Genomic DNA, 26,936 nt, shown 5'->3' on the forward strand with positions numbered 1-26,936 from the left:
ATGATGCCCAGCAGTGCCATCCATCAGTGCCCAGCAGTGTCGCCTGTCAGTGCTGCCCAGCAGTGCCACCTGTCAGTGCTGCCCAGCAGTGCCACCTGTCAGTGCTGCCCAGCAGTGTCGCCCATCAGTGCCACCCATCAATGATGCCCAGCAGTGCCATCCATCAGTGCCCAGCAGTGTCACCCATCAGTGCCCAGCAGTGTCGCCTGTCAGTGCTGCCCAGCAGTGCCACCTGTCAGTGCCCAGCAGTGTCGCCCATCAGTGCTGCCCATCAGTGCCACCCATCAATGATGCCCAGCAGTGTCATCCATCAGTGCCCAGCAGTGTCACCCATCAGGGCCCAGCAGTGTAGCCTGTCAGCGCTGCCCAGCAGTGCCACCTGTCAGTGCTGCCCAGCAGTGCCACCTGTCAGTGCTGCCCAGCAGTGTCGCCCATCAGTGCTGCCCATCAGTGCGACCCATCAATGATGCCCAGCAGTGCCACCGATCAGTGCCGTCTGTCAGTGCGTCCAGGTAGGCAAGTGGTTAATTGCAGTGTTGGCACTTTGAAATAAAAAAGTTGGTTTGTGTTGCAGTTTTGGGCACTCGGGCTCAAAAAGGTTCGCCATCACTGTCCTAGGAGTTAGACACATGCATATGCCATAATAATCTTGTAAGGATATTTTTATGAAGAAGCACAATGTTGGTTTGACCCTCCTGCATTGCTGTCACTTTAGATGTTCTCTGGTCCAGCTTAGCCACTGGCTCATATTTATTACCCCCTGGAGCAGGCACATGGTTTTGAAGCTGCAATGCATATTGTTCTGACGGCATCAATAAATCTGTGAGAGGCAATAAAAAGGGTAGATGGTTAAAGAGACACTCTTTTCTAACAATAAGAAAGTAAAAGCCATGTAGAAAATCCCCATGCCTGAAATTATTCTTTAAAATTAGACTGGGCTACAAAGTGGCTGAATGTTACCCTTAAAGAGTTAGTTCACCTTTAACCACTTGACCTCCAGGCCTTTTTCTGACACTTTTGTTTACATGTAAAAATTTGTATTGTTTTGCTGTAATCTCCAAAACATATATTTTTAAAGCAGAGGCCCTATAGAATAAAATGATGGATTTTGCACTTTTTTATGTCACATGGTATTTGTGCAACATTTTTTTTAAAAGAATTTTTCAGAAAAAATATATTTTTTTAATCACTTTTATTGCTGTGCTTTTGACAGCAATACTCATGTGACAGACACTCTTTATGGAGAGATCGATAAGACCCCAAATCCCTCCTCTGCCCTTAAAAGCATTCAAAACACCAAGATCAGTGTTTTTGAATGCTTTTAAATATTTAAAAAGGGAGCGTTGATATCTGGGTAAACTAGAAGTCAGGTAATTTGATTCCGTATATGCCAAAATCTGCGCTTGTTAAAAAAAAAAGATAGAAAATAGCAGCTGCACACCATACCCCTGTTACTAGGCATTCAAAAAGTGTACAACAAAAAGTGCAGCGCTCTACTCAACAAAACTTCAACCAACCAAAATTAAAAGCAATCAAAATATCCAATATATTGATTAAGCTGTGTCCATAAAAAGTATCAGAATGGTAGTTAAGATGATTAGTCCCACATGCCGTTTTAGAAACAGGAAACTTCCAGAGATAGTCAAATTAACACCATTACCGGAAGACTTGCGACCCCTGCTAAGAGTGGCCAATCAACGCTCTTTAATGTATTTTAGATTACATCAAACATTGGATGGTTATCCTCCAAAACAGGCTCAAGATAGTGACAAGCAATGACAAACCCGAGAACAACTCATATCGGAAAAAGAATGTCCTTCTGGTAGTAGTCCTACTCAATTTAGTTTGGCCTTTTTCACTACCTTTTCATGTCAGTATTATGCCATTAAGAATATCGCAAATATTTTTGGCCGATCTTAAAAAATGACCGGGTTTTGGGCCCTATTCTTCCAGAGTGTCCTATGATTACACTTAGGGGAGCTGGTAATTTGAGGAATAGGCTGGCACCTAATGTGCTCGATCCCCCAACCATACCTACTTTGTTTTGCTAACATGGATGGTTATCACATATGTGGGAAATGCAAGGCATGTAGGGTTAATTCTTTTAAGGGGAGGAAAATGACCAACTTTACATCTGCGCGAACTGGGGAAACATATGAAATAAGTGTCCGTGCGGTTTAGAATATGTGGGACATACCACAAAGGCCCTACATGTTCGCTTGGGCGAATATTTTGCCAACATTAAAAAGGGCTACAAGGAACACAGCGGGTCTTAGCATTATGATTTGAGACATAATAATGATCCTGGAGGTACAATTTTTATTGCATTGGAGAAATATGGACAAAATTGGAGGGGTAGTAATGCTAAGAGATGTATCTCTAGAGCAGAGACCAGTTGGATTTACCATCTTAAAAGCTATACTCCTTTGGGTTTAAATATAGAATAGGACATAAATGGGTTTTTTTGGGTTTTTTTTAACCTCTTGCCGTCCGCCTGCTGTTTATAAACGGCAGGGCGGTGGCAGTCCAGGGTCGGGTTGCCGTCCATAAACGGCACCTGCCTTTTCTAGCTGTGCGCGCTCCCTGGGAGCGCGCACCACCGCGATCCGGTGCCCGCTGTGTCCTTCGGACACAGTGAAACACCGATCGTCGGACGGGACCTCTGTACGAGGTCCCGATCATGTGATCACTGATTGGCGAATCAGTGATCACATGCAAAGTAGTAAGCAAGATGTCACTTGTGACATCATTGCTTACTATGTGTGAAATCTGTGAATGATCACAGAGGTCACATGGTACAAGGCTATTCACAACAGCCTTGTACCATGTGACAAGCTGTGACCACTCACAGCTCACTCAGTAATTCTCAATGACTGCAAGAATGCAGACAGAGAGAAAGAGAAATGATTGCTTTTACATCCTATATGGGTGTAAAAGCAATCAGTGTAAAAAAAAAAAAAAAAAAATCTTCATCACCCTCCACAAGTAGTACAGTGTCACCATGGTGACAGTGTACTGCTAGGGTGACAGTATGTAAAAAAAAAAAAAAAATAAAAAATAATAATATAAAAAAAAATTAAATAAAATGTAAAAAAAAATTTTTAAAAATTATAATTTTTGGTTATAAACTAATTTGGATTTTTTTTTTTTACTAAAAAAATAACGGAATAAATTTTGGCTAAGATTTATGATGAAATATTATTTATTTGCAAAATTTTATTTAAAAAAACACTTTTCAAAATTTTTGAACATTTTCATTTACATAGTAAAAAAAATAAAAATCCCAGCGGTGAATAAATACCACCAAAATAAAGCTTTATCTGTCTCAAAAAAATGGTAAAAAATTCATATGGGTACAGTATTGCATGACCGCGCAATTGTCATTCAAAGTGTGATAGCGCTGAAAGCTAAAAATTGCCCTGGACAGGAAGGGGTAAAAGTGTCCGGACAGGAAGTGGTTAATACTAGCTAATTATTGCTTGTGTCTTTAACCATTTTACAACCACACTATAGCGGAAAGACAGCTGCAGCACAGTTGTGCAGTTCTGGGAGGGTGTCATACGACGTTCTCCCAGAACGCGCCTTCCCGCACTCCCCCAGCGACGCACACCCGGCGCTCTTCCTGATCACTGTGTTCTATGGACACAGCTGATCACATGATGAGGTCAAAGGCCAGTCACAGTGGCCTTTTACCATGTTATCAGCTGTGTCCAATTACATAGCAGATCACCGAGTAAAAACAGTTGCCTAATATCAGCAGCACTTTCCTCACGCTGTCACAGTGTGAAGAAAGTGCTGCTAATAACCAGAAAATGTCACAGAGGACATCTGGCTGATCAGCAGGGCACGGATGATCAGTGCCCAGCAGTGCCACCAGTCAGCACCCATCATTGCTGCTTATCAGAGCAGCAATATCAGTACCTCCTCATCAGTGCCACCCCATCAACGCACATCAGTGAAAGAGAAAAATTACCTGTTTGCAAAATTTTATAATAGAAACAAAAAAAACTTTTTTTTTAATCATAATTTTTTGCTCTTTTGCTTATAGTGCAAAAAATAAAAACAGCCAGTGGAGATTAAACACCACCAAAAGAAAATTCTATTTGTGGGGAAAACAATTATAAAAATCTCAAGTGGGTACAATGTTGCATGACCGCGCAATTATCAGTCAAAATGTGAGAGTACTGAAAGTGGAAAATTGGCCTGGGCAGGAAGGGGGTAAAAGTGCCCGGCAGGCAAGTGGTTAATGGATATGAACTTCCCGCCTGTTGTATTATTTTGTTGGTTATAGGTATTTTATTAATGGTGCACCAAAACCGCAAATTCAATATGCACTTGGCCGAAAACCGAAATGTGCCGTTTTTAAAAATGAATATATATTTTTGGGGAAAAAGTACACTGATAAAAAAAAAAAAAAAAAAGGAATATATACCCCAATTTTTTTGTAAATATGAAAGAGGATATTACAGCGAGTAAATAGATACCCAACATGTCACGCTTTAAAATTGCGCGCTCGTGGAATGGCGTGAAACTGCGGTACTTAAAAATCTACATGGGTGATGCTTTAAAAAGTTCTCCAGGTTAGCAGTGTAAAGTTACAGAGGAGTTCTAGTGTGAGAATTATTGCTCTTGCTCTGATGTTCGTGGCGATACCTCACCTGTATGGCCGGAACGGGAAGTAACATCGCTCCAGTCATCCAGGGGCATAGAGAGTGGCGGCCATCTTTCCTTTACTCATCTCTATGCCCAGCGCGATGATCGATGGTGTATCAGGTAAGGCTGAAAACTACCGAGCGTCGATCGGTGGGCAGCGAGGGGCGGGGTTTTCCGGCACCTTTATCAGTGCTTTTTTTTTTTTTTTTCATTTTGGCCGACCCGTTTCGGCCACCGAAATTTCAGTGCATCCCTATATTTTATATATTGTATATTTAGGGTGCAGTAATTCTGTTTGACTATTATTGGCCAAGGAGGACTGCTTTTATATTTTTTAAAAAATATATTTTTAGATTTTTTTATGAAAGGTGTAGCACGGACCCATGCACACACGCTACCACAACTGTCCGGCGGCCATCTTGGAAAGTGGAAGAATTCCCTGTGGAGTTTTTTTTCTTTATGCGGATTTGAATGACTGTCATGTAAGTGAAATTCATTTTTATAAATTCCCTTTTACAGATGGTTTTACACTATGGCGAGTATCTCTTTATTACATGGTGTCTGCCGCATGTTTGGGTCCTATTGATTTATATTGGAATGGTTTTGGAGCCTTCACCAAGTAAAGAGGCACTTTTAAGGAGATTGCTTGTCACTATCTTGAGCCTAAAACAGGCTCAAGGATAACCATCCAATGTTTACGATGTAATCTAAAATACATTAAAGAGCGCCGATTAACCACTCTTAGCATGGGTCACAAACCTTCCGGTAAGCCTTGCATGAGAGGGGGTGGTGTCACTTTGGCCATCTTAGGTACCTTGCACTTACTATAATTATGTTTTAATATAAGAGTATGCTTATATATAATTCAGGTGAACTCCCTAATGTAAACATTATTATGCAAAAAAAAAAAAAAATAATATGGCTCATCATTTGTAAGAGTATAAGGATGATGACAGGATTCATAAGTATATACTTTGGCATATGGAAAATGTAGAGTTCATGGACCACCCTGTGGCCCAAAATGCCATGTAAAAGCCAAAACTAAAACTCTAGACACTTGTCAAAATAACACACTTTTTTCTCAGTTGATTCACAGTAGAAAACAAGTGGAAATACAGCAACCAACTGGAGGCAAAGCTGCCGTAACATGCATATCATATAGGAAGAACTTACCTGTGATCTTTCCCTGTTTGATTTTTTGCACTTTGTACTTTATAGATGATCCCACAAGCAGGTAAATATCATACGCAGGATTTAGGAGGATGTTCTCTAAGATAAGAAGTCGAACCTCTGCTGGATTGACTTTCTGGGAATTAAGCAAAAATTTTAAATTGTGCACCATTGGGGAAGGTGATTTAATATAATGGAACCACTGAGAATGAACATAGTAAAAAGGAAGTCGGATCACATTAGCAAAAATAAATAAATAAATAACAAAATGAACTTGGAGATGTGGAGAAGTCCAAGAGCATAAAATGTACTTTGAGTTAAGAATATATACTTGAATTAATTTTCTTCTTTTATTATTAAAGTGGCATTAAACACAAAGCCAAAATTGTAATTTATTGCAGCTTACCAGTCATTAGATGTGGTGGCTGCATTAATATTTTTTTTTGGGGGGGGGGGGGGGGGCTTTTTTCACCCTCTGTTTTCACCTGGTGATCTAGGCAGTAACACACTTCCTGTATTAGAGAGCCTCCACTCTGGTTGAAGGAGTACAGGGGCCCCCTTGGACAGCAGCATTGTCAGTCTGGGGGAAGAGTAGTGTTGAATGTACTAGCAGATTTAGATACACTAACAATCTGATCATTGTACATGCCCCTGCTCGTGGTAAATAGTTTCTCTCATCTCTGTAACTGACACATTCTGCTGGAGAGCTTGTTTTTTTTTTTTTAAAAAACAAGACTTACTGGCCAGATCACCAGCTGAAAATAGAAGAAAGAAAGCCTAAAAAAGAAAATGAATGCAGTCATAACATCTAAGAATTGGTAAGCTGCAATATCATAAAATGTTTGTTTTTGTGTTTAATACCAATTTAAACTACAGTGTAGTGCCACCTTAATATGTCAGCTTGTATATATTCTCAGTGCAGGCACTACTGTATCTGGAACAAGTGTATTTAAATTCTTATACAATGATGCAGAATACAATGCACAATACAGTAAAAATGAAAGGCAATCAAAGCAACAATGGTGCTTTTCCCTATTTTGTTCTCTCAATACAAAAGAATACAGTTCAAAAGTATATCTGTCACATACAGGCTATCAGTACACAACATTTACGTACTTCTACTGAACATAAACAAGAAAAAGGAATATAAAAAGGCCTCAATGACACCTACTGCAACAATGACATCTGTAGGCTAGAAATTAGTGGGAAGAAATAAAACAGATGCATAGTTTTCCCTGGATAAAAATTACTATTTGGCTCCTGGCTTTTCCATCTGTTCTCCTGGGGGAGTTAAGGACCTTTGACAGTCGGCATCTCTCTACAAAAAATCTGCGTGAGACCTATTCAGTGTGATGGCACAAAAGTCACAAATATTACACCAAAGACTTGCCTCATACACAGATTCAAGCATTTTCGCTCGGAGTTTTGAGCTTCCAGTTTTCGATCCGGACACTAAAACGGTGTCACCTTGTTTTGCAACTTTCTCCATTTCTGTGATATAGACTGGTGGTACATAGGTGGACTCCAAAAATTTCAAAATCCTGCAGGTGTAAACATTTATATAGTCTATTTTACAATTTTACTATTTTGTATACATTGATAGTGAATACAGAACACACAGTAGGAGTGAGGCCCATTCACATCTGAATTGAGGGCAAAAAAGATATGGGGGCTACATTGGCATGTCTTTGGAGCAGAGGACATCCCATTCAAAGGAGGAAGAAGAGGAGGAAGAGGAAGAGGAGGAGGAAGAAGAGGAAGAGGAGGAAGAAGAAGAGGAAGAGGAGGAAGAAGAGGAGGAAGAGGAGGAAGAAGAGGAGGAAGAGGAGGAAGAAGAAGAGGAAGAGGAGGAAGAAGAAGAGGAAGAGGAAAAAGGAGGAAGAAGAGGAGGAAGAGGAAGAAGAGGAGGGAGAGGAAGAAGAGGAAGATGAAGAAGAGGAAGACGAAGAAGAAAAAGGAAGAAGAGGAGGAAGAAGAAGAGGAAGAAGAAGAAGAAGAAGAGGAAGAAGAAGAAGAAGAGGAAGAAGAAGACGAAGAGGAAGAAGAAGACGAAGAAGAAGAAGACGAAGAAGAAGAAGACGAAGAAGAAGAAGACGAAGAAGACGAAGACGAAGAAGAAGAAGACGAAGAAGACGAAGAAGAAGAAGACGAAGAAGAAGAAGACGAAGAAGAAGACACAACTGCGTTGCTCAGATGTGAAATGGGCCTAAAAGGGGATAGATATTAAGAATAAAATTTTTCCTTGCAAACCAACAATGTCTACATGTACTTGTGCGCTGCCAAAAAGCAACAGAAAAACAACAAAAGACTAACGAAGACAAAAGACAACTAAGGCCGGCCATAGATGGATCAAAATTTGATCGGTTCAGCAGGGACCGGATGAATTTCGATCCATGCATGGATCCAACGACTTGTGTACAACCTGTCTGTTGGGCTGAATGATTAGTGCCGCTGGCTATAGATGGCAACACTAATCATTGTGCTTCACTGGCAGGGAAGACTCCCCACTGGCAGAACACAATAGTGCGCTGCGGGAGGGATTTCCTCCATCAACACTGACTGTGTTGATAGGTATATTAAGCAATTGCATAAATTGCAAAAGTTGTATAATCTATTATCTACATAATAGTTGAATTACCATATAGGCTATCCAATTCAGTCAATTACCAACAGTTTTAATGTCTTTTCTGAAAAACATTATTAATAATTACAAAGCTTTTAACAGAAAATATTTACACAGAAATAGTTAAAACTGGACAAAAACAGCAAAGCCATATGATACAGTTAACTGCATACTATGCACAGGAAATAGTGGCCATATGAAAAAGGGAAGCAAAAAGGAAACTTTTTTTTTTTTAATTAAAAAGGATTTGATTTAAAACTTAGATTGCATTGATAAAACAAATGCTAATGGATCCTCTGTAGCGATACTCCTAACAGAGCAAAAAAAGGGAAAAACTCTCTAAAATCTCTATACACAATAGGCAGCTGAAAAAATGCCAGAACATTTCACAGAAAAAGCAAAAGAAAAAATGCTCACAGTGGCTTGTATTGCACAAGAGTTTGAGAGTTTATGGGCATTTACTTCAATAAGTATTTTTTTTCAAAACATTTCCCTCTGCTCATTTTTTACTATAATCAACATACTCTTGAAAATGCTGAACACTCCTAAATAGCATTTTTATGAGTGTTTATTTTGCCCAAAAGTTCCTTTCAAAAACGCAATTCTGATGCGGTTTTTGTTCTGCCTGAAAACACTGCTCTGCAAATATGCCTGTAAATGCCATAATGTGCATGGACAAATAAGCTAACACAGGAGTTGGTTATACAGGCTGAAGGAAGAAAAAAAAAAAAAAAAAAAAAAAACCCACCAAAAGCCTGTATAAGTATCATTTTTATGTCCAGTGTGCATGTACCCTAATTCTTTACAATTAGTACAGAAATCTTCCTAGAGCTCCAAAGTACCAGCTACATAACTGGCCAAATTGCAAGAGGTGTTTAAAGACACAATATAAAGAAAAATGACAAGCAAAAACAGGGACGCCCTTGGATTGCAATTATAACAGGAAACCTTTTGAAAACACCTGATATAATAAGGGGCATATTACTATTCAAAATACGAGCTTTTGACCAATTTGATTTAATCTTTTCAAAATTTCCCCCTTACCTCAAGGTATTATGTGAATCAGTGTAGCCATCCATCTCTGTATCCTTCATTACTGACCAGTCAAAGGCCATCCCAGCTAAAGTGCTGAATGTGTTACCTGATTTAAAAAAAAACACAGAGCATTTTAGTGTGCGATACAGATCGCCTAACAATGCAGATCTAAGATGTGAAGTAGGGTTACCTTCAGAGTCTAATGCTTGTATTTTTAGCTCCAGGGGAGAGTCTTCTAGATAAAGTTCTCTTGTAGTCGATACAATCTGAATCTCATTAATTATGTCCACAATTGCATCACACCGTAAAACCTGTCCAGTGTCTAGGAAACAAACCATACAGATAAATGTACAAATCTGACAAATCTGTGCAGTTTTAGACATTTTAGAAAAAATAAATTAGAGGATTTTTTTTCCTATTGTACATATATCTAAACACCAACAATATTTCTGTATTAACTATGTACTTAAACTTGAAGTGCATGCTTTGATGGTGTAGGCCTAGTTGAAATCATTTGCATTGTGAGCAAGTTACATTATAGCATGGATGTGGCTACCCTCTTGAGCACCTCTGAATGGTCCAATGGTATATAGCTGCACTGTATGTTCCACACCTTATATGCAGACATTTTAATTGACTAGTTAAAAGAAAGAAAAAAAAAAAAAAACTATGCAAATAAGCAGTATGTAAACCAAACCTAAGAGCTCATGTATAAGGCTAAAAAGATTAAAGTTGAATTTTAGTCAGAAAATTCAGTCCTGCAGGCTGGCCCCTTTTGCAGGTATAGCTAATGTAAAACAATAAAAATAAGTGTCTATACTGTTTAAAATCCAGTAATACACTGTCTCACTCTCTTCTGCACATGCTCAGTCGCTCTCTATTTTTAGGCACGGTGCTGAATTTGTATAGGCCAATCTGCTGACAGCCTAAAGATTTACAGCTGCCCAGGGGCTTTGGGCTTCAACAAAATGGCAGCCTCCAGCAAGAACAAACAGGAACAATGCCGGAGGCAATTTGCAGAGCACACTAATTTTGGTAGCATGATTATTAAGGTGGAATGTATGTTTCCTGCTAAAGAACATTATTTGTTAAGATGTTAACTTAAGGTAGTATGTCATGATTTACATCATGCATACATAAGCGTTTGACACTATTCATACATGGATTGTGAATGAAGAATGCAAAAGCATTTTGAAGAAAGCAGCTAAAAAGATCCACTGAGGTGCACATGATTTCAGACTTTATTGGGAAATCCAAAAGCACTCCAACTTCTTTTCTATAGTAGACGATACCCAAACCAACATCTAGCATCTTGTATCCGTCAAACGGTCTTTCCCAGAAAAGCAGTGTTGGCTCATTATTGCTTAGATCTTGTCACTCAAATATCTGAAGCAGCTACACCCTGTAATAGAAGAGGGTGACTACTTGCCTCTCTGAAGGCCGAACACGTGCATTTTTTGCTCTATTGCATAGCTAGTAACATCTCTGCAAGTCACATAGAAATTTCAAAATTATATTTGCTTTGCAATGTAACTTGTAATTTAGATGTACTTTACTTAAAAATATGACTTTTCTTTCCCAAAAATTTGATTTAAAATTTTAAGAAAGTGGTTAGTATATTGACAAACTTTATTGATGTATCCATTAAAAACGAATTAGCTAACATTAGAAGGAAACAACTTACGTATGTCTTCAGCAAAAATGATACTGGTTAGCCGTGTAGGATGATTTGCTCGTGCTTGTACCACCGCACGTTGTGAGCACTGATGGTCATGAGTGCTTAATGGAACTATGCTGGCAACTTCAGGTCTAGTTGATGACCTGTGAAGGAAAATGTGAAAATGAAAGTTCATGAAGTTGTCAGCATTATGTAGTAAAGGTAACTTTATGCTCAAAATGTTATGCTTTTAAACCACATTGTATACTAAGGTTTGCTACACATGATAAAATCTGACTGCACAACCTCTGGACAATTAACTTTCTAGTTTGAGGACCTACCTATATTCAATGGAGATTGGAGCTTTAAAGGCTAAATTCACCTTTTTTTTTCTAAAGTCCAGCTTCCATATTTGCCAATAAAATTAAAGGAACACTATTTAATCAGAGTATAGCATCAAGTTAATTAAACTCCTTGGATATTGATCTGGTCAGTTAAGTAGCAGAGGGGGTTGTTAATCAGTTCAGCTGCTTTGGTGTTAATGAAATTAACCACTTGAGCTCCTGAGGATTTACCCCCCTTAATGACCAGGCCTCTTTTTGCTACTTGGCGCTGCACTAATTCAACTGATAATTGCGCGGTCATGCAATGCTGCACCCAAACGAAATTTACGTCCTTTTTTTCACACAAATAGAGCTTTCTTTCGGTGTAATTTGATCACCTGTGCGCTTTTTATTTTTCACGCTATAAACAAAAAAACGCCAAAAATTTTGAAGAAAAACAATATTTTTTATTTTCAGCTATAAAAAATATATAGTAAACTCAAAGTTGGTTATAAATTTAGGCCAAAATGTATTCTGCTACATGTTTTTGGTAAAAAAAATCCCAATAAGTGTATATTGATTGCTTTGTGTGGAAGTTATAGCGTCTACAAACTATGGTATAAATACTGCAATTTACGCCATTTTTCTGCTATACAACGCTGCGCTAGTTTAACGGACAATTGCGCGGTCATGCAATATGGTACATAAATGAAATTTACATCCTTTTTTCCCCCCACAAATTGAGCTTTCTTTCGGTGGTATTTGATTGCCTGTGCGGTTTTTATTTTTTGCGCTATAAAAAAAAAAAAAGGCTGACAATTTTGAGGAAAAAAAAACAATATTTTGGACTTTTTGCTATAAAACATGTCCAGTAAAAAAAAAATTTAAAAATCAAATTTAGTCATAAATTTCTGCCAAAATAAATTCTGCGACATGTCTTTGCTAAAAAAAAAAACCCAATACGTGTAAATGAATTGGTTTACGTGAAAGTTATAGCGTTTACAAATGGCGGGAAAGATACTGGGATTTTTAGGGTTTTTTTTATACTAATAATGGCGGCGATCAGCGAATTATGGCGGCGATCAGGGACTTATGGCAACGACCAGCGACTTAGGGCGGGACTGCGGCGGACATTCTGACATTGGGGGGGTACTGACATCCCCAAAAACACTAATACAGTGATCAGTGCAAAAAAAAAAAACTGACACTGTACTAATGGCAATGGGGAGGAAGGGGTTAACTTTATTTAGCAGGGAAGGGTTATAGGAGTGAGGGGAGTGTTTTACTAGGGGGCGGGGGTGTGTACTGGGCGGGACAAGGCTGATCGAGAAAGTGAAACTATTCTTTCTTGATCAGCTCATCCTCGAGCTGACAGAGAGGTGACAGACAGCACAGCTACTGCAGCTGTGCTCTCTGTCACCGTTTACCGCCGATCGCCAGGACATAGCTGCTAATGAGCGGCTGTGACCCGGCAACTGACATCTGCGGCGGTGATCCACAGGACAAATAGGGCGCGCGCGCGCCCCCTATTTGTTTACAGAACGCACGTTTTAAAACGTGGTTTTGCCTGTGAGTGCCGCCCTGCCGCCGTATATGTACAGTGGCTGGGCGGCATGCGGTTAACAACAGGTGCACTAGATGGGCAACAATGAGATGACCCCCAAAACAGGAATGGTTGTACAGGTGGAGGCCACGGACATTTTTTTCCCTACTCATCTTTTCTGTTTTTCACTAGTTTTGCATTTGGCTAGGGTCAGTGCCACTACTGGTAGCAAGAGGCGATACCTGGACCCTACAGAGGTTGCAGAGGCAGTCCAATTCCTTCAGGATGGCACATCAATACGTGCCGTTGCCAGGAGGTTTGCTGTGTCTCCCAGCACAGTCTCAAGACATGGAGGAGATTCCAGGAGACAGGCAGTTACTCTAGAAGAGATGGACAGGGCCTTAGAAGGTCCTTAACCCATCAGCAGGACCTGCTTCTTTGTGCAAGGAGGAACAGGATGAGCACTGCCAGAGCCCTACAAAATTGCCTCCAGCAGGCCACTGATGTGAATGTCTCTGACCAAACAATCAGAAACAGACTTCATGAGGGTGGCCTGAGGGCCCAACATCCGCTAGTGGGCCCTGTGCTCACTGCCCGGCATCATAGAGCTCGAATGGCATTTGCCACTGAACACCAGAATTGGCAGGTTTGCCACTGGCACCCTGTGCTTTTCACAGATGAGAACAGACTCAACCTGAGCACATGTGACAGACGTGAAAGGGTGTGGAGAAGCCATGGAGAATGTTATGCTGCCTGTAACATCGCTCCGCATGACCGTTTTGGTGGTGGGTCAGTAATGGTCTGGGGAGGCATATCCATGGAGAGACACACAGACCTCTACTGGCTAGACAATGGCACCCTGACTGCAATTAGGTATCGGGAAGAAATCCTTGGACCCATTGACAGACCCTACGCTGGTGCAGTGGTTCCTGGGTTTCTCCTGGTGTAAGACAATGCCCGGCCTCATGTGGCGAGAGTATGTAGGCAGTTCCTGGAGGATGAAGAAATTGATACCATTGAATGGCCCTCATGCTCACCTGACCTAAATCCAATAGAAAACCTCTGGAATATCATGCTTCAGTCCATCCAAGACTGCCAGGTTGCACATCAGACTGTCCAGGAGCTCAGTGATACCGTGGTCTAGTACTGGGAGGAAATAACCCAGGACACCCTCCGTCGTCTCATTAGGAGCATGCCCCAACGTTGTCAGCAGGGATGTGCAATTCATATCACCCAACGCCCGGGACATGCAGTGATGCAATTCACCTTTAGCCCTGCAAGCAAGGGGCTCACTTGTTAGGTGGAAGCATTCGGGCGGCAGCGCTGCTGCCAGATTGCTTCCACACAACCCACTACGGTGTAAGCCTCCCCCCCCCCCTTCTTGTCCTGACCCGGAAGTGATGCAATGTCACTTCTGGGTCCCTGGTGACAGATTCCCGGCCATCGAGGGGTGGAAAGAATGTACTGTACAGCTCCTTACTGAGCTCTGCAGAGTTTAATTTCAGCTCTCCGCCTCCTTTTTCTGAATTCTCAGACAAACTTTAAAAATTCAGCACTTTGAACAACTGTAAAGAGAGAAGACTGCAGATAGACAGGTACAACCAATGTAGGAGGATTTGTTTCATCTCTGTGCATCACCTGAGGCCAGTTACTTCACTGGGTATATGTGAGGGATAACAACCACTTTAACACCCCGGTTACATCAAGCCCAACTTACTGTTAAGTTGCACAATTTAAAAGTTGGGGGACATGCCAATTTCAGGTGCGATTTATAAGACATCTGACACAGATGTCGATGCAAATCGCACCAAACGTAGTACATGTACTACTTTAGAAATTGGTGCGTCTCTGACCAAGTGGGAACCGCAGTGATTTGACCGCTGTAATTGCGGACAATAGGGTGCGACTTGGCATACGATTAGCAAGTCAAATGGCATACAAATCGCATGCCAAGTCGCACCCGGTGCGGCTGCGATGTAAGACACAGAAAGGAATTCACCAGCAATTTGTTTTCTACCTAACCTTCATCTTGTATAGATAGTTAATTTGACAGAGTGTACAGGAGCTGAGCGATCAGATAACAGCCTATGTGGAGCAGATCTGTAGTATCGAAAATAGCAGAAAGGTATCCTGGAAGTCTGTAAAGCTGACCAAACACTACATAATATGATTGGAAAGATTGTACGATCTTTTAGATTTACCAAATTTATTTATTAGGAGGACACACAATCAGATTGTATAGTGCATGGCCACCTTTATACACTCAAAATTAACTAGTCGCACTTTTGGGCATTAATTGTCAACGGCACCCCAAACGCAGAAGCACACACACATTTTGCCATGTGAAAAAACAAGCGTCATATGCAGCAAGATGTGAAGTAAAAAAACATGCAAACTGCAACACGCGAAGATGTCCCATGAGCTATTCTGCCACATGTAGGGCAACCCAATTTAATCAATGGGTTGCGCTATGCATGTCACAGGAAAAATGAACCAAAAAATGTGCGCTCCCACTACGCTAGGTGTGAATGGATCCTCAAAGTGAAATTAGTGTGTTTAGTGTGTTTACACAAAAGGTTACACAAGGCAAAATTCACATTTGCATGTTTCCGAACATACAAAAAAACGCTGTGGGCTTTCCTGCATTTTGCAAACGCACATTGCACTTGTTTTTCCGTTAAATGTTAATGGCACCCCAAGAGTGGGTAGCAGGCATCAGGGGTGTGGAAATGTTTGAAAAAAACTACTTGTCCAGGGACTAAATCGGTGTCCCAATCTACTTGTCCTGCATGACAATCTACTTGTCCTGATAAAAAATAAATACATTTTAACCAAAAGCATAATTAAATCTGAGGTGCTGTTAGGAATGTCTGGGACTTTTAAAATCAAAACGGGGCTCTATAGTGACTTAAACGTTTAATTTTTTTTTATCATTGCGCTGCATGTCTCCTCCACCTGGGAACTAGCAGGGAGGGGAGACACCCTGCAGTGCAATGAGCACTGATTGAGTGCTAGTAAAGAAAGGGGAGTGTCAGGCTTATCCTTTTTGATGCCAGAGCTATTTTTGCATACGTTTAAAAAATCACTTTAGGCTTAAAGATTACACAAAACCCCCAAACATTATATATTTTCTGAAGGAAAAGACCCTAGAGAATAAAAAAGCTATAGTTCCAATTTTTTATGTCGCACGATATTATTGCAAATTTCAGTAAAAAATACACTTAAATTAATTTTAGGGCACAAAAAAAAAATCAATTACTCTATTTTTTTGTAAAGTATAAAAGATGAGGTTCCATCAAGTAAACAGATATCCAAAATATCAAACCTGAAATTTGCTTGCGCTCATGAAATGGCGACAAACTTCAGTACTCCATATTTTCTATAGGTCACCCTTTTAAAGCCCCTTATAGGTCATCAGTATAGTATTACAGAGGATGTCTCATGCTAGAATTATTGCTCTCATTCTGGCATGCAAGGCGATACGCAACATATGTATCGCAATGAACATTTTAATGCGCAGGCACCCCCTGGCGTGCACTTTTACTTTTACATGCGTATATGTGGGGGTGGGAGGGGCCTAAAATTTTTTCTGAGGGGATATTACGGGCTTGGGTGCAACTTTGATTTTTTTTACAATTTAAAAAAAATTGTTTTACTTAACTTTTGAAGTTAAGCTGGCACCGTGGTGGACTGTGTGAAAGCAATCGGGCTGCAGCGCTGCTGTCCAAATAATTTCACCTGACAGGCGAGTCCTGCGGCTTGCCCGCAGCAGGGCTAAAAGTTGAAAAAAAGCTACCTGCCTGATGCCTGGAATTACATGTCTTGGGCTATACAAATTCAACATCCCTGAGGCATGCCTCTGTCATGTGAAAAATGTACCAAAAAGCACTGTAAAACACATCCTGCTCTACTCCAAAAAATTTCTGGAGCTTTATGCGGGAAATTATTTTTGCTTCCATAACTTCCTGTAGATCATGGGACATCCAGGATGCTTTGAATCCCATTGCGGCAAATAATCTCCAAATAATTTTCTTTTTTTAAACTGAAATTGACAGATGAAATTTCAAAGCTGCTATACATTAGGTGAGATAGGCACATTGGGATGGCTGGGGCAGAAGTGATATTACAAAAGACTTCCTATTTATTATGAAAAGTGAAATTCTGCCCGAAAAGGTGAAGTTAACTTTTAAATGGTGAGGCTGTAAAGTGTACATAACACATTTCTAATACAGTGACTTGGCTGGCTCTGCATTACCTGACACTTTACATTTCACATCAGCCTTCAAATCTATACAACCTATCAAACTCTTCTTGACACTCTGGAGTTATGACTGCAAGCTAAATACTTGTTCCATATACTGACGATGTGTTTACTTCCAAATAAAACCATATAAAACTATGATAAGCACTTGTTTATAAAATATAGCTATTGAACTCCACAGTGATTTTCAGCAAATCAAGTCCACCGCATTCCTGTGCAAATCACATGCAATTCTGTGTGGTGCTATTTGAGCCCATTTGTTTTAAACCACATCAAAAAGGTGGCGGCAGTTTTTTTTTTGGGGGGGGGGGGGGGGAGGTTCTAAATTCACACTGTGTTTGCGACCTGCTTTTAGAGTGTTGTTAACTTTTGACACCCAAAGCACATCACAGAACACAGTGTGATTGCTAAGTTGTGTGGAAAATGCACAGGAACCGCTGTGTTTCCCGCACCGCATCAGTGTGAACTAGGATCAATACTTAAAGTGATATTAACCACCTCCCGCCCGCCATATAGTAATATGACGGGTGCAAGGTGGCTCTCTCGTTCTGGGAGGCCGTCATATGACGTCCTCCCATTCTCACTGCACATGCGCGGCTCATGGAGCGCGCGGCAACCGGTGGTGTTCCTTGGCAGGAACACCAGAAATGTCACAAAAGGAAGCAATACAAAAAGAACAGGATACTTTTTCATACAAGTACGTGGTACAACAAGCATGTACCTGCAATATGAAATGTTGGGTTTACATACTCTTTAATGAATCAGTCCAGCAGACCAGTATGAACATACTGCTAGACTCTCATTTACGGACACAAAAAAAAAAAAAAATAACAGCTCAACACTTGACATAGAACAGATGTGATTGGATAACTATTTGGATTGGATAACTACCAGACAAAAGTACATGTAGCTGTCACAATAAATACAGCAAACATTGGCCGACATCCGTCAGTCACTGACAACTGAGGCATTTTCCAAAAATCTTTGCTTGGTGGCTAAACCGGCATGACAAAACAATTTCATCCAGTTTCAAACCAATATCTATAAGCACGATGAAACTGTATTCACTAAAGTGTTTGCAATAGGACAGGGGCCTTCAAACTGCAGCCCCCACTGTTTATTCTCATGGATGCCAGAAAAAAAATCTATTTCCACTGGCCGCAGTCCAGCCCCCCTAAAGTCTGAAGGCCCCTGATCTAGGAGATCAGCCCCTATATTTGTAGGGTGTAAATGTGCAAATTAAAAGTGCTTTCAGCAACATGATTAACAGGGGCTGCTCAAAAATTGAAAAAGACTCTTTAAAAACAGACATATAAATCATTTCTATGCCAATAGAATGAACTGGTAATGCTCACTGGTCAAGTGATATCCTGCTGGAGAAAACACTATTCTACAGGAATCACAGGTCAGTATTCCCTAACCAGCACTAGCACTAATGCAATCGTATTTTCATTTCATGAATAAAGGCAGCAGTTACACTAAAGACCAGCCATGAGCTGCCTCTCCAATAAAATCATCAACTACTTAGCAATAATCCTTTGGCACAGAGCAGCTGGCGCAGAGTAAAAAGTCTGAATAGAAGACATGATGTAATATTAGTCATCAAAGGAAAACTTCACACATTAGACATTACTTTAATAAGAAACTGTATTTAATCTCAATGTTTAAATAAAAGAATGTATACAGAGACAACAAATCTGCATGACATAACGAATATAACCTATTCTATATTTACACCTCTTTGGAATTCTGCAGTCTGTGCTGAGAACGTTTCTGTAATAGAGACCCGCTAAAAAGCTGACATGCCGTAAAAAGAAAAAGCCGCCTGAAAGAATGCAGACAGGGACCCTAACAGCATAAAAAAAAAGGTCTTGCTTGATCCCAACTTTGGCCTGAAAACTGTGATCAGAGTTTTGCTGCTGTTTTAGTTTTGTTTTTTTAATAGGAGTCAATTTCCACTTTATGTAAACCAGTCATGAGAGGTTTTACGGGCTGTCTATTGCTGACCTCCTTTTTGACAATACTAGTTGCCTGTCCAGTATGCTGACAAGTTGGTTTTAGTACTGACTCACTAACCCAGAACAAGTATGCTGATCAGGAAAGTCAGTTGTTATGTCATACTTGTTGCAGGCCACTGATTCAAAGTATTACAGCTTGAGGATCTGCAGGACAGCCAGGTGACTAGCATTTTCAGGAGAGCTTAGCAATTGTTGCCGCTATATTTTATTATGACAGGTTTACTTTAAGGGCTCATTCATACAGGCACTGTGTTCCGTACAAAGTGAACAAGCAACTTATTTGCGTGGCGGGAGCCAAATTCTGGCTGCCAATGTTACTTTAACAGGGACACAGCCGCTCCCCCTAATCTGAAAGGTGTACAGGGGCAGGTAGGCAGTCCTAAGACTAGATTCACACTATTGTGGCTCTGTGAACCACATTTTGATGGGCACTGCAGCCCATTCATTTGAATGGGCTGCTGTGCCTACATTTCAAGCAGGAAAAAGGTTCTTGTACCCTTTTTAAAATGCAGGGACAGGTAAATCATTGCGTTTTTAGATGTGTGACGGTGCCAATAACAATGAATGGTAGCCCCACACATCTGTAAAAAGCAGCGTGTTTTGGCTGCGAATAGTTCTGGCTGCAGGAACAGGTGTGATCCCTGCACCCATAACCACCCACATAAGTGTGATCCTAGCCACAAATGCAGACTGTATGCATTTGGGGCTGCTCACCTATGAGTAACATAGGCTACCTGCAAGCAACTCCAGGTGGCTCCAGTCACATGAACAAATGGCTCATTCACATTATTTGGACCACAATGCCTGTGTGAATGAGGCCTATCATTGTCAACTAAAAACTTGGGTGGCAGGGGGATCACTATTAGGCCCCCCTCTCGCACAGGCACACGGCCCAGCCATTTTCGAACCATGATTACACGGATCAAACAAGGATTGTAATGTATCCTTATGGGTGGTCAGATGTAAGCAAACATGCATCCACCTATATCCCGAGTCAGTTCAGGTTCATTGGAACAAACTGAAAAAGGTTTGCATACTTGTCTGCCTTTTACTGACCTCACTGGATGTGGGCAGATATAGGTTGACACGTGTCCACATTCTGCCACCGGTTGAGGTTGCATGGGTTCAATTTTACCTCCATTTTGCAATCGTGGGCATGGAACGTCTCGTATGTGACATCTATTTTTAGATCTGACTCAGCAGACAATCAGTTTAAGACCCATTGCGGAGATGGAATGGAAGGTGCCCCTGCAAAAAGGGGCCTTAGGACAGGTGTAAACCTTGTTTGCCTCTATGTCAGTCGGACAGGGTCCTGCTAACATGTTTTATACTGCAAAAAAAGCACAAAATTGGGATTGCTGCTCCATGAATCCTATAAATTAGCGCACAGAAGGGGGCGTCACCAGCTACACTGGGCACAGCCTGATTCTAGCAAGCCTCAGATGGCCTCAAACAACTGTGTTTATGCAAACTGTCCTTTTTTTTAGCACTTCCAGCCATGTTTAGCTTGCCAACGTGGAGCAAGACAACAACAATTTCTATTCAAACCAAGAAAACTAAATTTTTTCCCCATCTGCCAAGGGTTACTCTACCAGGAAGGCCTCAACCAGTATTGCTCTTTAAATCATGGAGGTATTCAGAGACCTCCAACCACTATAACACCAATACAGACCTTTGCTGTTGCTTTAGTCCTCATGCACACTTGCAGTTTTTACAGCTGCTGTTGTTGGCTTTTGACATTTTTTCTACAGCTAGTAAACCCCCCAGCATGTTATCCTATGTGTCCATGCACACAGACTGTAATCAACATTTTTTGGCTGGAAAAAAACCCAGGACTAGTGTGTTCTAGAGGAGTTTTGTAGCTGTAAAAATGCTCTAATGGTGCAAAACGCCGTAAACCGGAGTTTTTGGATATTTTTGGCCCCCAAAAAATTGGGGGGTTAAAAACCACAAACACGGAAAAACGCTGCTAAACACTAATGCAAAAACGCTAAGAAAAAGCTGAAAAACTCATGTTTGTAACGTGACTTTACACAGCTAACGTTACCAGCATTATCAAAGCGTCCAGTGTGCATGAGGACTTATACACCAACCTACATGGGAAGCAGTCAAATGGAACCACCTAAATGTCTCCAGTGTCATGGGATGGTCCTATTTAAATCAGTAACCAGATTCTGGTCAGACACAACCAGCATGGGAGAGAAACACAGCAGACATATGAAAACAAAGCTGCATCTCAGTCTGTTGCTGTTTAGCAGACCTATGGAAACAGCCGTAGTAGAGCTGTCATTTCATACCTGTGCTCAGAAGTAGCAGGGGGTGGTGGTCTAACACCCTCTACACCTTTGAAACCCAAATTAAGGGCCCGTTCTACAATGCCGTGAGTGAAAATGTTCCGTGATGGTCTCCCGCACCACATTCCAAATTACGCTGCCCTTGTGATCTGCAGCAGGTGTCAGGGCAAAGTTAAGGACACTGCAAACACAGTTCACAAATGCAGTATGCTTGCCCATACCAGATTGCATGGTACAAAAGTACCATGCGATCCAGTTGCAGTTTGTTCCAAAAGCAGTGCATGCATTACTTTAGGTACAATGAAGTGCGGTGCGATTTCAGACCAGTCAAAATGAATACGCTGTAAATCGCACTGCAGAGTGTCATTGCGTGGTTCACATGCAGTTCCTAGTGCGAATATGCCCTAAGTCTCACACTTCTCTTCATAGTCCTGTATCATAGTATGTTATAATTTAACTGATTTTTGATTAGAAATAACCAAACATACCTTTTTCTCTCTTAATGGAATTGCATTTGTCACCACTTGATTGCTCTATGCTGGCATAGATGAGTATCAACCACTTCAACACATGCATCCGCAAGCAGATTTGCAGCACTGAGGAAAAGAGTTATTGGGTTGGACAGATTATAGAGTGTGCTGGGCAGCCTGGTCAAACTCAGGTGCCTATTCTAGATCCTGGGAATGTTAAAGACCCATGGCCTCACAAGTGCAAGATTTGGGATATATGTGGATACTCCATGTCCAGGGCTGATCAATTGGAGGTGATCACATGCAAGATGCCACATATAGCTGTGGTAGCCAGCAGCCTTCTATTGCTTTCAATGTGGCAGCCTGCCAAAGCTGATTGTGAAGAACCCGCACTGGGGTTCTCGCATGTAAACAATGTCAGATCTATTTGTAGGTCTGAATGCAGCCTAAAGAAGACTTCACACTTCACCCTCCACCCCCCCCCCCTTTAGTATACCACCAGCACCAATGAAATGCAACTAAGACAATAAGAGGAACTCACTTATATTTACACACCTCCTTAGACTTCCTGGTTACCAGTGAGTAAAAGTGAGAAAACAAATTTGAGCTGTTACCAGAGCAGGAACAGAAGATGAAATGTTGCAATGGGGACACTAGTTGTGATGGTTCTAGTGACAACCAGAGATTCCCAATTACTTCCTGTTTTGGCTGTAGGACAGGGAAGGAAATCTATTCAATGGGTCACAGATGGCAAAAAAAAAAAAAACACACACACAACTGACAGGGGTAAGCTGTCTATAGATTACTTCTTTTACCCAATCAGCCAGTGGGCCCCCACACAAGTGCGGTGGATGGAGGAAACCTCCCACTCTTCCATTGTATTCTGACATTGGAGACTCTCCACTGTCAAAATACACTGAGCAGCAGCTACAGTAGATCAACAAATGTTTCCCCCAATTCCCATCTTCAACTGCATGGGGACAGCCACACACGGATCACAAATTAGCTGAACTGGATGAATTTCAATCCACCTATGGCCAGCTTTATTCTGTCCAAACGTTTTGCTCTTAGATCTATTTTAGACAAACATATGACTACAAAGTGTTTTCTATATGGCATGCACATATGTTACTTGGCTTTTGGTGGGGAAGGGGGGGGGGTCGCAGCTCCTGGTTTTTGCCGCTTGAAGGTCTGCTTGAACAAGACTGTAGAATTACAAACATTCAGAATGACGTTCTAAGATGTCTGAATGGATTTAGACATTTTAACATCTTGTTCATCTGAAACCTGCCCACTGCAGCTAAACACAAAAGAGAGCCCTCTAGTAACTATAATTAAAGATGCCACTCCCTACCCAGCATTCAGTCTTTGAACTTCAGACACACTTCCGTTGTGAAGCTCCTCCATAAATTCTCTACCTTTTTCACAAAACTGACTTCAATAAATAACTGCCAAACAAAACCTCCACTTGCTCCAGCCTGGAACGGCTCCAGCAGTGTCACAATACATCACGGCCGTCAGTTGTAACGGATTCCTCTCACATCACATATGTTGAAAATGTGTCATTCAGCTAACTGTAACCTCAGGGTTATTTTGTTTGAGCAAAAAAGCAATAAGATGTGTTCCAGAACTTTACTTAAAAAGTTGTATTTGTATTGCTTTTTGCTCAAACAAAATAACCCCGGGATTATAGTTAAAAGAATGACACATTTGGAACATATATATGAGAGGGATCTGTTACAACAGACAGCCGTCTTATGAATGGAGATGTCAGAAGTGGAAATTTCAGCACCTGATGTCTGGTGCACATTGTAGTGAATGGGAGTAATGAAACTACAGTTTTAGGCCTAGGTAACACATACAGTCAGGGCGGTAAAAAAAAAGGCACCAGGCCATGGCCTTATTGTCCCCCGACTGCTACCACTAGGCTGCAAAGGAATCTGAATGGGATTTTACACATGCTGCAGCAATGTTGCTCTGCACCTGTCACGTTCAGCAGGCAGTACTGCTGCTGAACATGACCCATTCAGGTAAATAGGCCACCCTGAAACAGTATGCATTGCATGGTGATGTGGGCTTACAGGGTTAAAGCAGGTGTCCTGTAAGTGACCCATTACCTACCTGTCAAAGGCCCTTTGAAAAGTGACCCACCATGCATCGCTTTTCAGAGGGGCAAGAACAAGTGGCAGTCACACATGGGACACAAAACATCATAGCTTATTCTTGCATGCAACGCTTTAAAAAATTTCCCCTTACTTTCTGTCCCAAAGACACAACAGGAAGTAAGAGCAAATCTTCCCAAAGAGAAGGACTATGCCACCTCTGACACTTGTCACCAGGCCGGGAGATTTGCCCTTTATTCCTTTTTTCTATCAGTGGCAATATCGTAGACTACCTGACATGGTAACAACAGTAACTACGAGCGCTTCCACACTGTTCTGGGGTTGTCTGACCGCACCACGGGAGCAGCGCAGCTTATCTTCAGGTTGCATTGTGTCCCATGGTTTTGGTGTGCTGTCAGATGCAGCATGCAGTTCTCAGAAAGCGCACCAAAACAGCAGGGAAATGCAACTCTATTGGAGAGAGCAGCTATCTCACAGGTAAGGTCAAACCGCACCGGAACAGTGCTCTTAGAATGTACACTGAGCAGCCATATTATGACCATCCACCTAATATTGAGAAGATCCCCTTTTGCCACCAAAACAGCCCTGACCCATCAAGGCATGGACACCACTAGACCTCTGACGGTATGCTGTGGTATCTGGCACCAAGCCATCAGTAGCAGATTCTGTAGGGCTTCCATCAGATTTGTTCTTCCAGTACATCCCACAGATGCTTCATTGGATTGGGATCTGGAGATTTTGGAGGCCAAGTCAACACCTTGAGCTTGTTGTTCGTGTTCCTCAAACCAATCCTGAACAATTTTTGCAGTGTGGCAAGGCACATTGTCCTGCTGAAAGCGGCCACTGCCATCATAGAAAACCATTTCCATGAAGGGGTGTACTTGGTCACCAATGTTTAGGTAGGTGGTACAGGTGAAAGGAACATTCACATGAATGGCAGAACTCAAGGATCCCTGCAGAATAGTGCCCAAGGCATCACACTGTCTCTGCAGGCTTGCCTTCCTCCCATGCTGCATCCTGGAGACATCTCTTCCCCAGGTAAGTGACACACATTCACCTGGCCATCCACATGATGTAAAAGAAAACATCATTCATCAGACCTGGCCATCTTCTTCCATTGCTCCATGGTCCCGTTCTGATGCTCACATGCCCACTGTAGGCACTTTGGCTGTGGACCTGGGTCAGCACGAGCATCCTGACCGGTCAGCAGCTACACAGCCCCATACACAAACTAGATGGACATTTTTTTCTGCTTTCAAACACAACTTCAGGGACAACATGTTCACTTGCTGCCTAATATATCCCACCCACTTTTGGATGCCATTGTTATGAGATTAATGTTATCCAGTTTATCAGTGGTCATAACGTTATGGCTGATTGGTGCAGATCTCGTCCATCAACACCTGACAGAGGTTCTAACCTCTCCTCACAACACACACCACCTTGGCTAGTAATATTTGATGACCCCAGTGACACCTCCAGGTGTCACCGGTCTGAGGGGAGGAGGGGTCCCATTGACTCACCATTTGTAGCAGCCCTCAGTGACCTCCAGGGTGTAGTTGATCCGGGTTCCTCTGGTATATGGAAGCAGCAGTTTGGGGACATTGAGTTTGGAGCAGCATGTGAGGTGCAGCCCTGTCAGGGCAATGACTAGGAGCGCCTGCCCAGGTGAGAGCCCCATTGTGGCCCCTGAAGTCTCCTATCCACTCCCCGTGCTCTGCGGTCCTTCTCCAGGCACCCTCCCGTCCGCAAGCCGCCTGTACAGGGGTAACACCACGTCCTCCACGGCAGGGCACACGTGCACGTCAGTAATGGCTCTCAGTCACCAGGTGCGGGGGGCCGGCCGCCTCTCTGCTCCCGCCATGTGTTTCATTCCTGGTAACGACTCCCCCTTCCTCCTCAGCCCGCTATCTCAGAGGAAGCGCCGTAAAGAGAGGGAGGGGGTGCTGTGCACACTCAGGGCGGCTCTCAGTCCGCTATCGCTGCAGGCAGTGTGTGAGCACGTGCAGCCCTCACCTATGGCGGGAGGAGGGGGTGAGGGCAGCACTGTGCTGAGGAGAACAAAGTTGTCTCCGGATTTCCATTTTCCATTCCGTGCTAGACAGTTTCCCTCACAGATGTACGAAGTATATCTATCACTGAGTACTCTTGGAGGCTTTTCTCACCCCCATCAAAATTTTCAGTAATAAAAAGTAAAGATGGACTCTAGATATCTGTATTGCAGACATACAGGAGTTGGTTAAAAATATGGAAAAACCATGATTTGCAGGTGTGATAGTGATGACATTATTCGTGTTTGAAAGTGGAGGTGGTGTAACATTCTTTTGCTCCTGCTGTGAGATGAGACACCCAGCTAAGGGATGGGAAGCCTCACTTTCCTCATTGACTGTGCGCTGCTAATTTGGAGTCAAGTCAGGGATGAGCCTCAAAGAGGGCAAATGGTTGTTGCTCGCTTAGCTGAAGTTGCCAATTTATTAGCTGTGTCGTGAGGTACAGTATGATGCAGAGGCGGACTGACAACTCGTGGGGCCCCCGGGCAATAGGGGATCATGGGGCCCCTGTGTCCTTGCCCAAACTCAAAAAAGCCTATGAAAAAGATACCAGGGGCATCTCATGGGGCCACCTACTGGCCCTGGGCCCTCGGGCAGTGCCCGAGTTTCCAAATGGTCAGTCTGCCCCTGGTATGACGGCATATACCATATCCAAGAATCGCCATCTGATCAGCATGAGCGTGGTAGACATAGTCAACTGACCGAAAGAGACAAA

At 42.1% G+C, this 26,936-nt stretch overlaps 1 protein-coding gene across 1 annotated transcript in view; it reads right to left on the reverse strand.

Moving 5' to 3' along the window:
- NUP210 (nucleoporin 210) overlaps nt 1-26,056 on the reverse strand; it is a 154,575-nt gene extending 128,519 nt beyond the window's left edge. Inside the window, exons 1-7 of the mRNA XM_089678742.1 lie at nt 25,694-26,056; nt 11,166-11,302; nt 9,672-9,803; nt 9,491-9,587; nt 7,214-7,364; nt 5,827-5,959; nt 664-820 (exon numbers count right to left, since the gene is read on the reverse strand). Coding sequence (XP_089534868.1) covers nt 664-820; nt 5,827-5,959; nt 7,214-7,364; nt 9,491-9,587; nt 9,672-9,803; nt 11,166-11,302; nt 25,694-25,851 — 965 coding nt within the window. The 5' untranslated portion in view covers nt 25,852-26,056. The remainder of the gene's footprint in view (nt 1-663; nt 821-5,826; nt 5,960-7,213; nt 7,365-9,490; nt 9,588-9,671; nt 9,804-11,165; nt 11,303-25,693) is intronic.
- Between the last annotated feature and the right edge of the window lie 880 nt (nt 26,057-26,936).

This window comes from Staurois parvus, unplaced genomic scaffold (assembly GCF_062004578.1).
Source record: "Staurois parvus isolate SC_StPar_1 unplaced genomic scaffold, SC_StPar_1.0 ptg000209l, whole genome shotgun sequence".
Lineage (NCBI taxonomy): Eukaryota > Metazoa > Chordata > Amphibia > Anura > Ranidae > Staurois > Staurois parvus.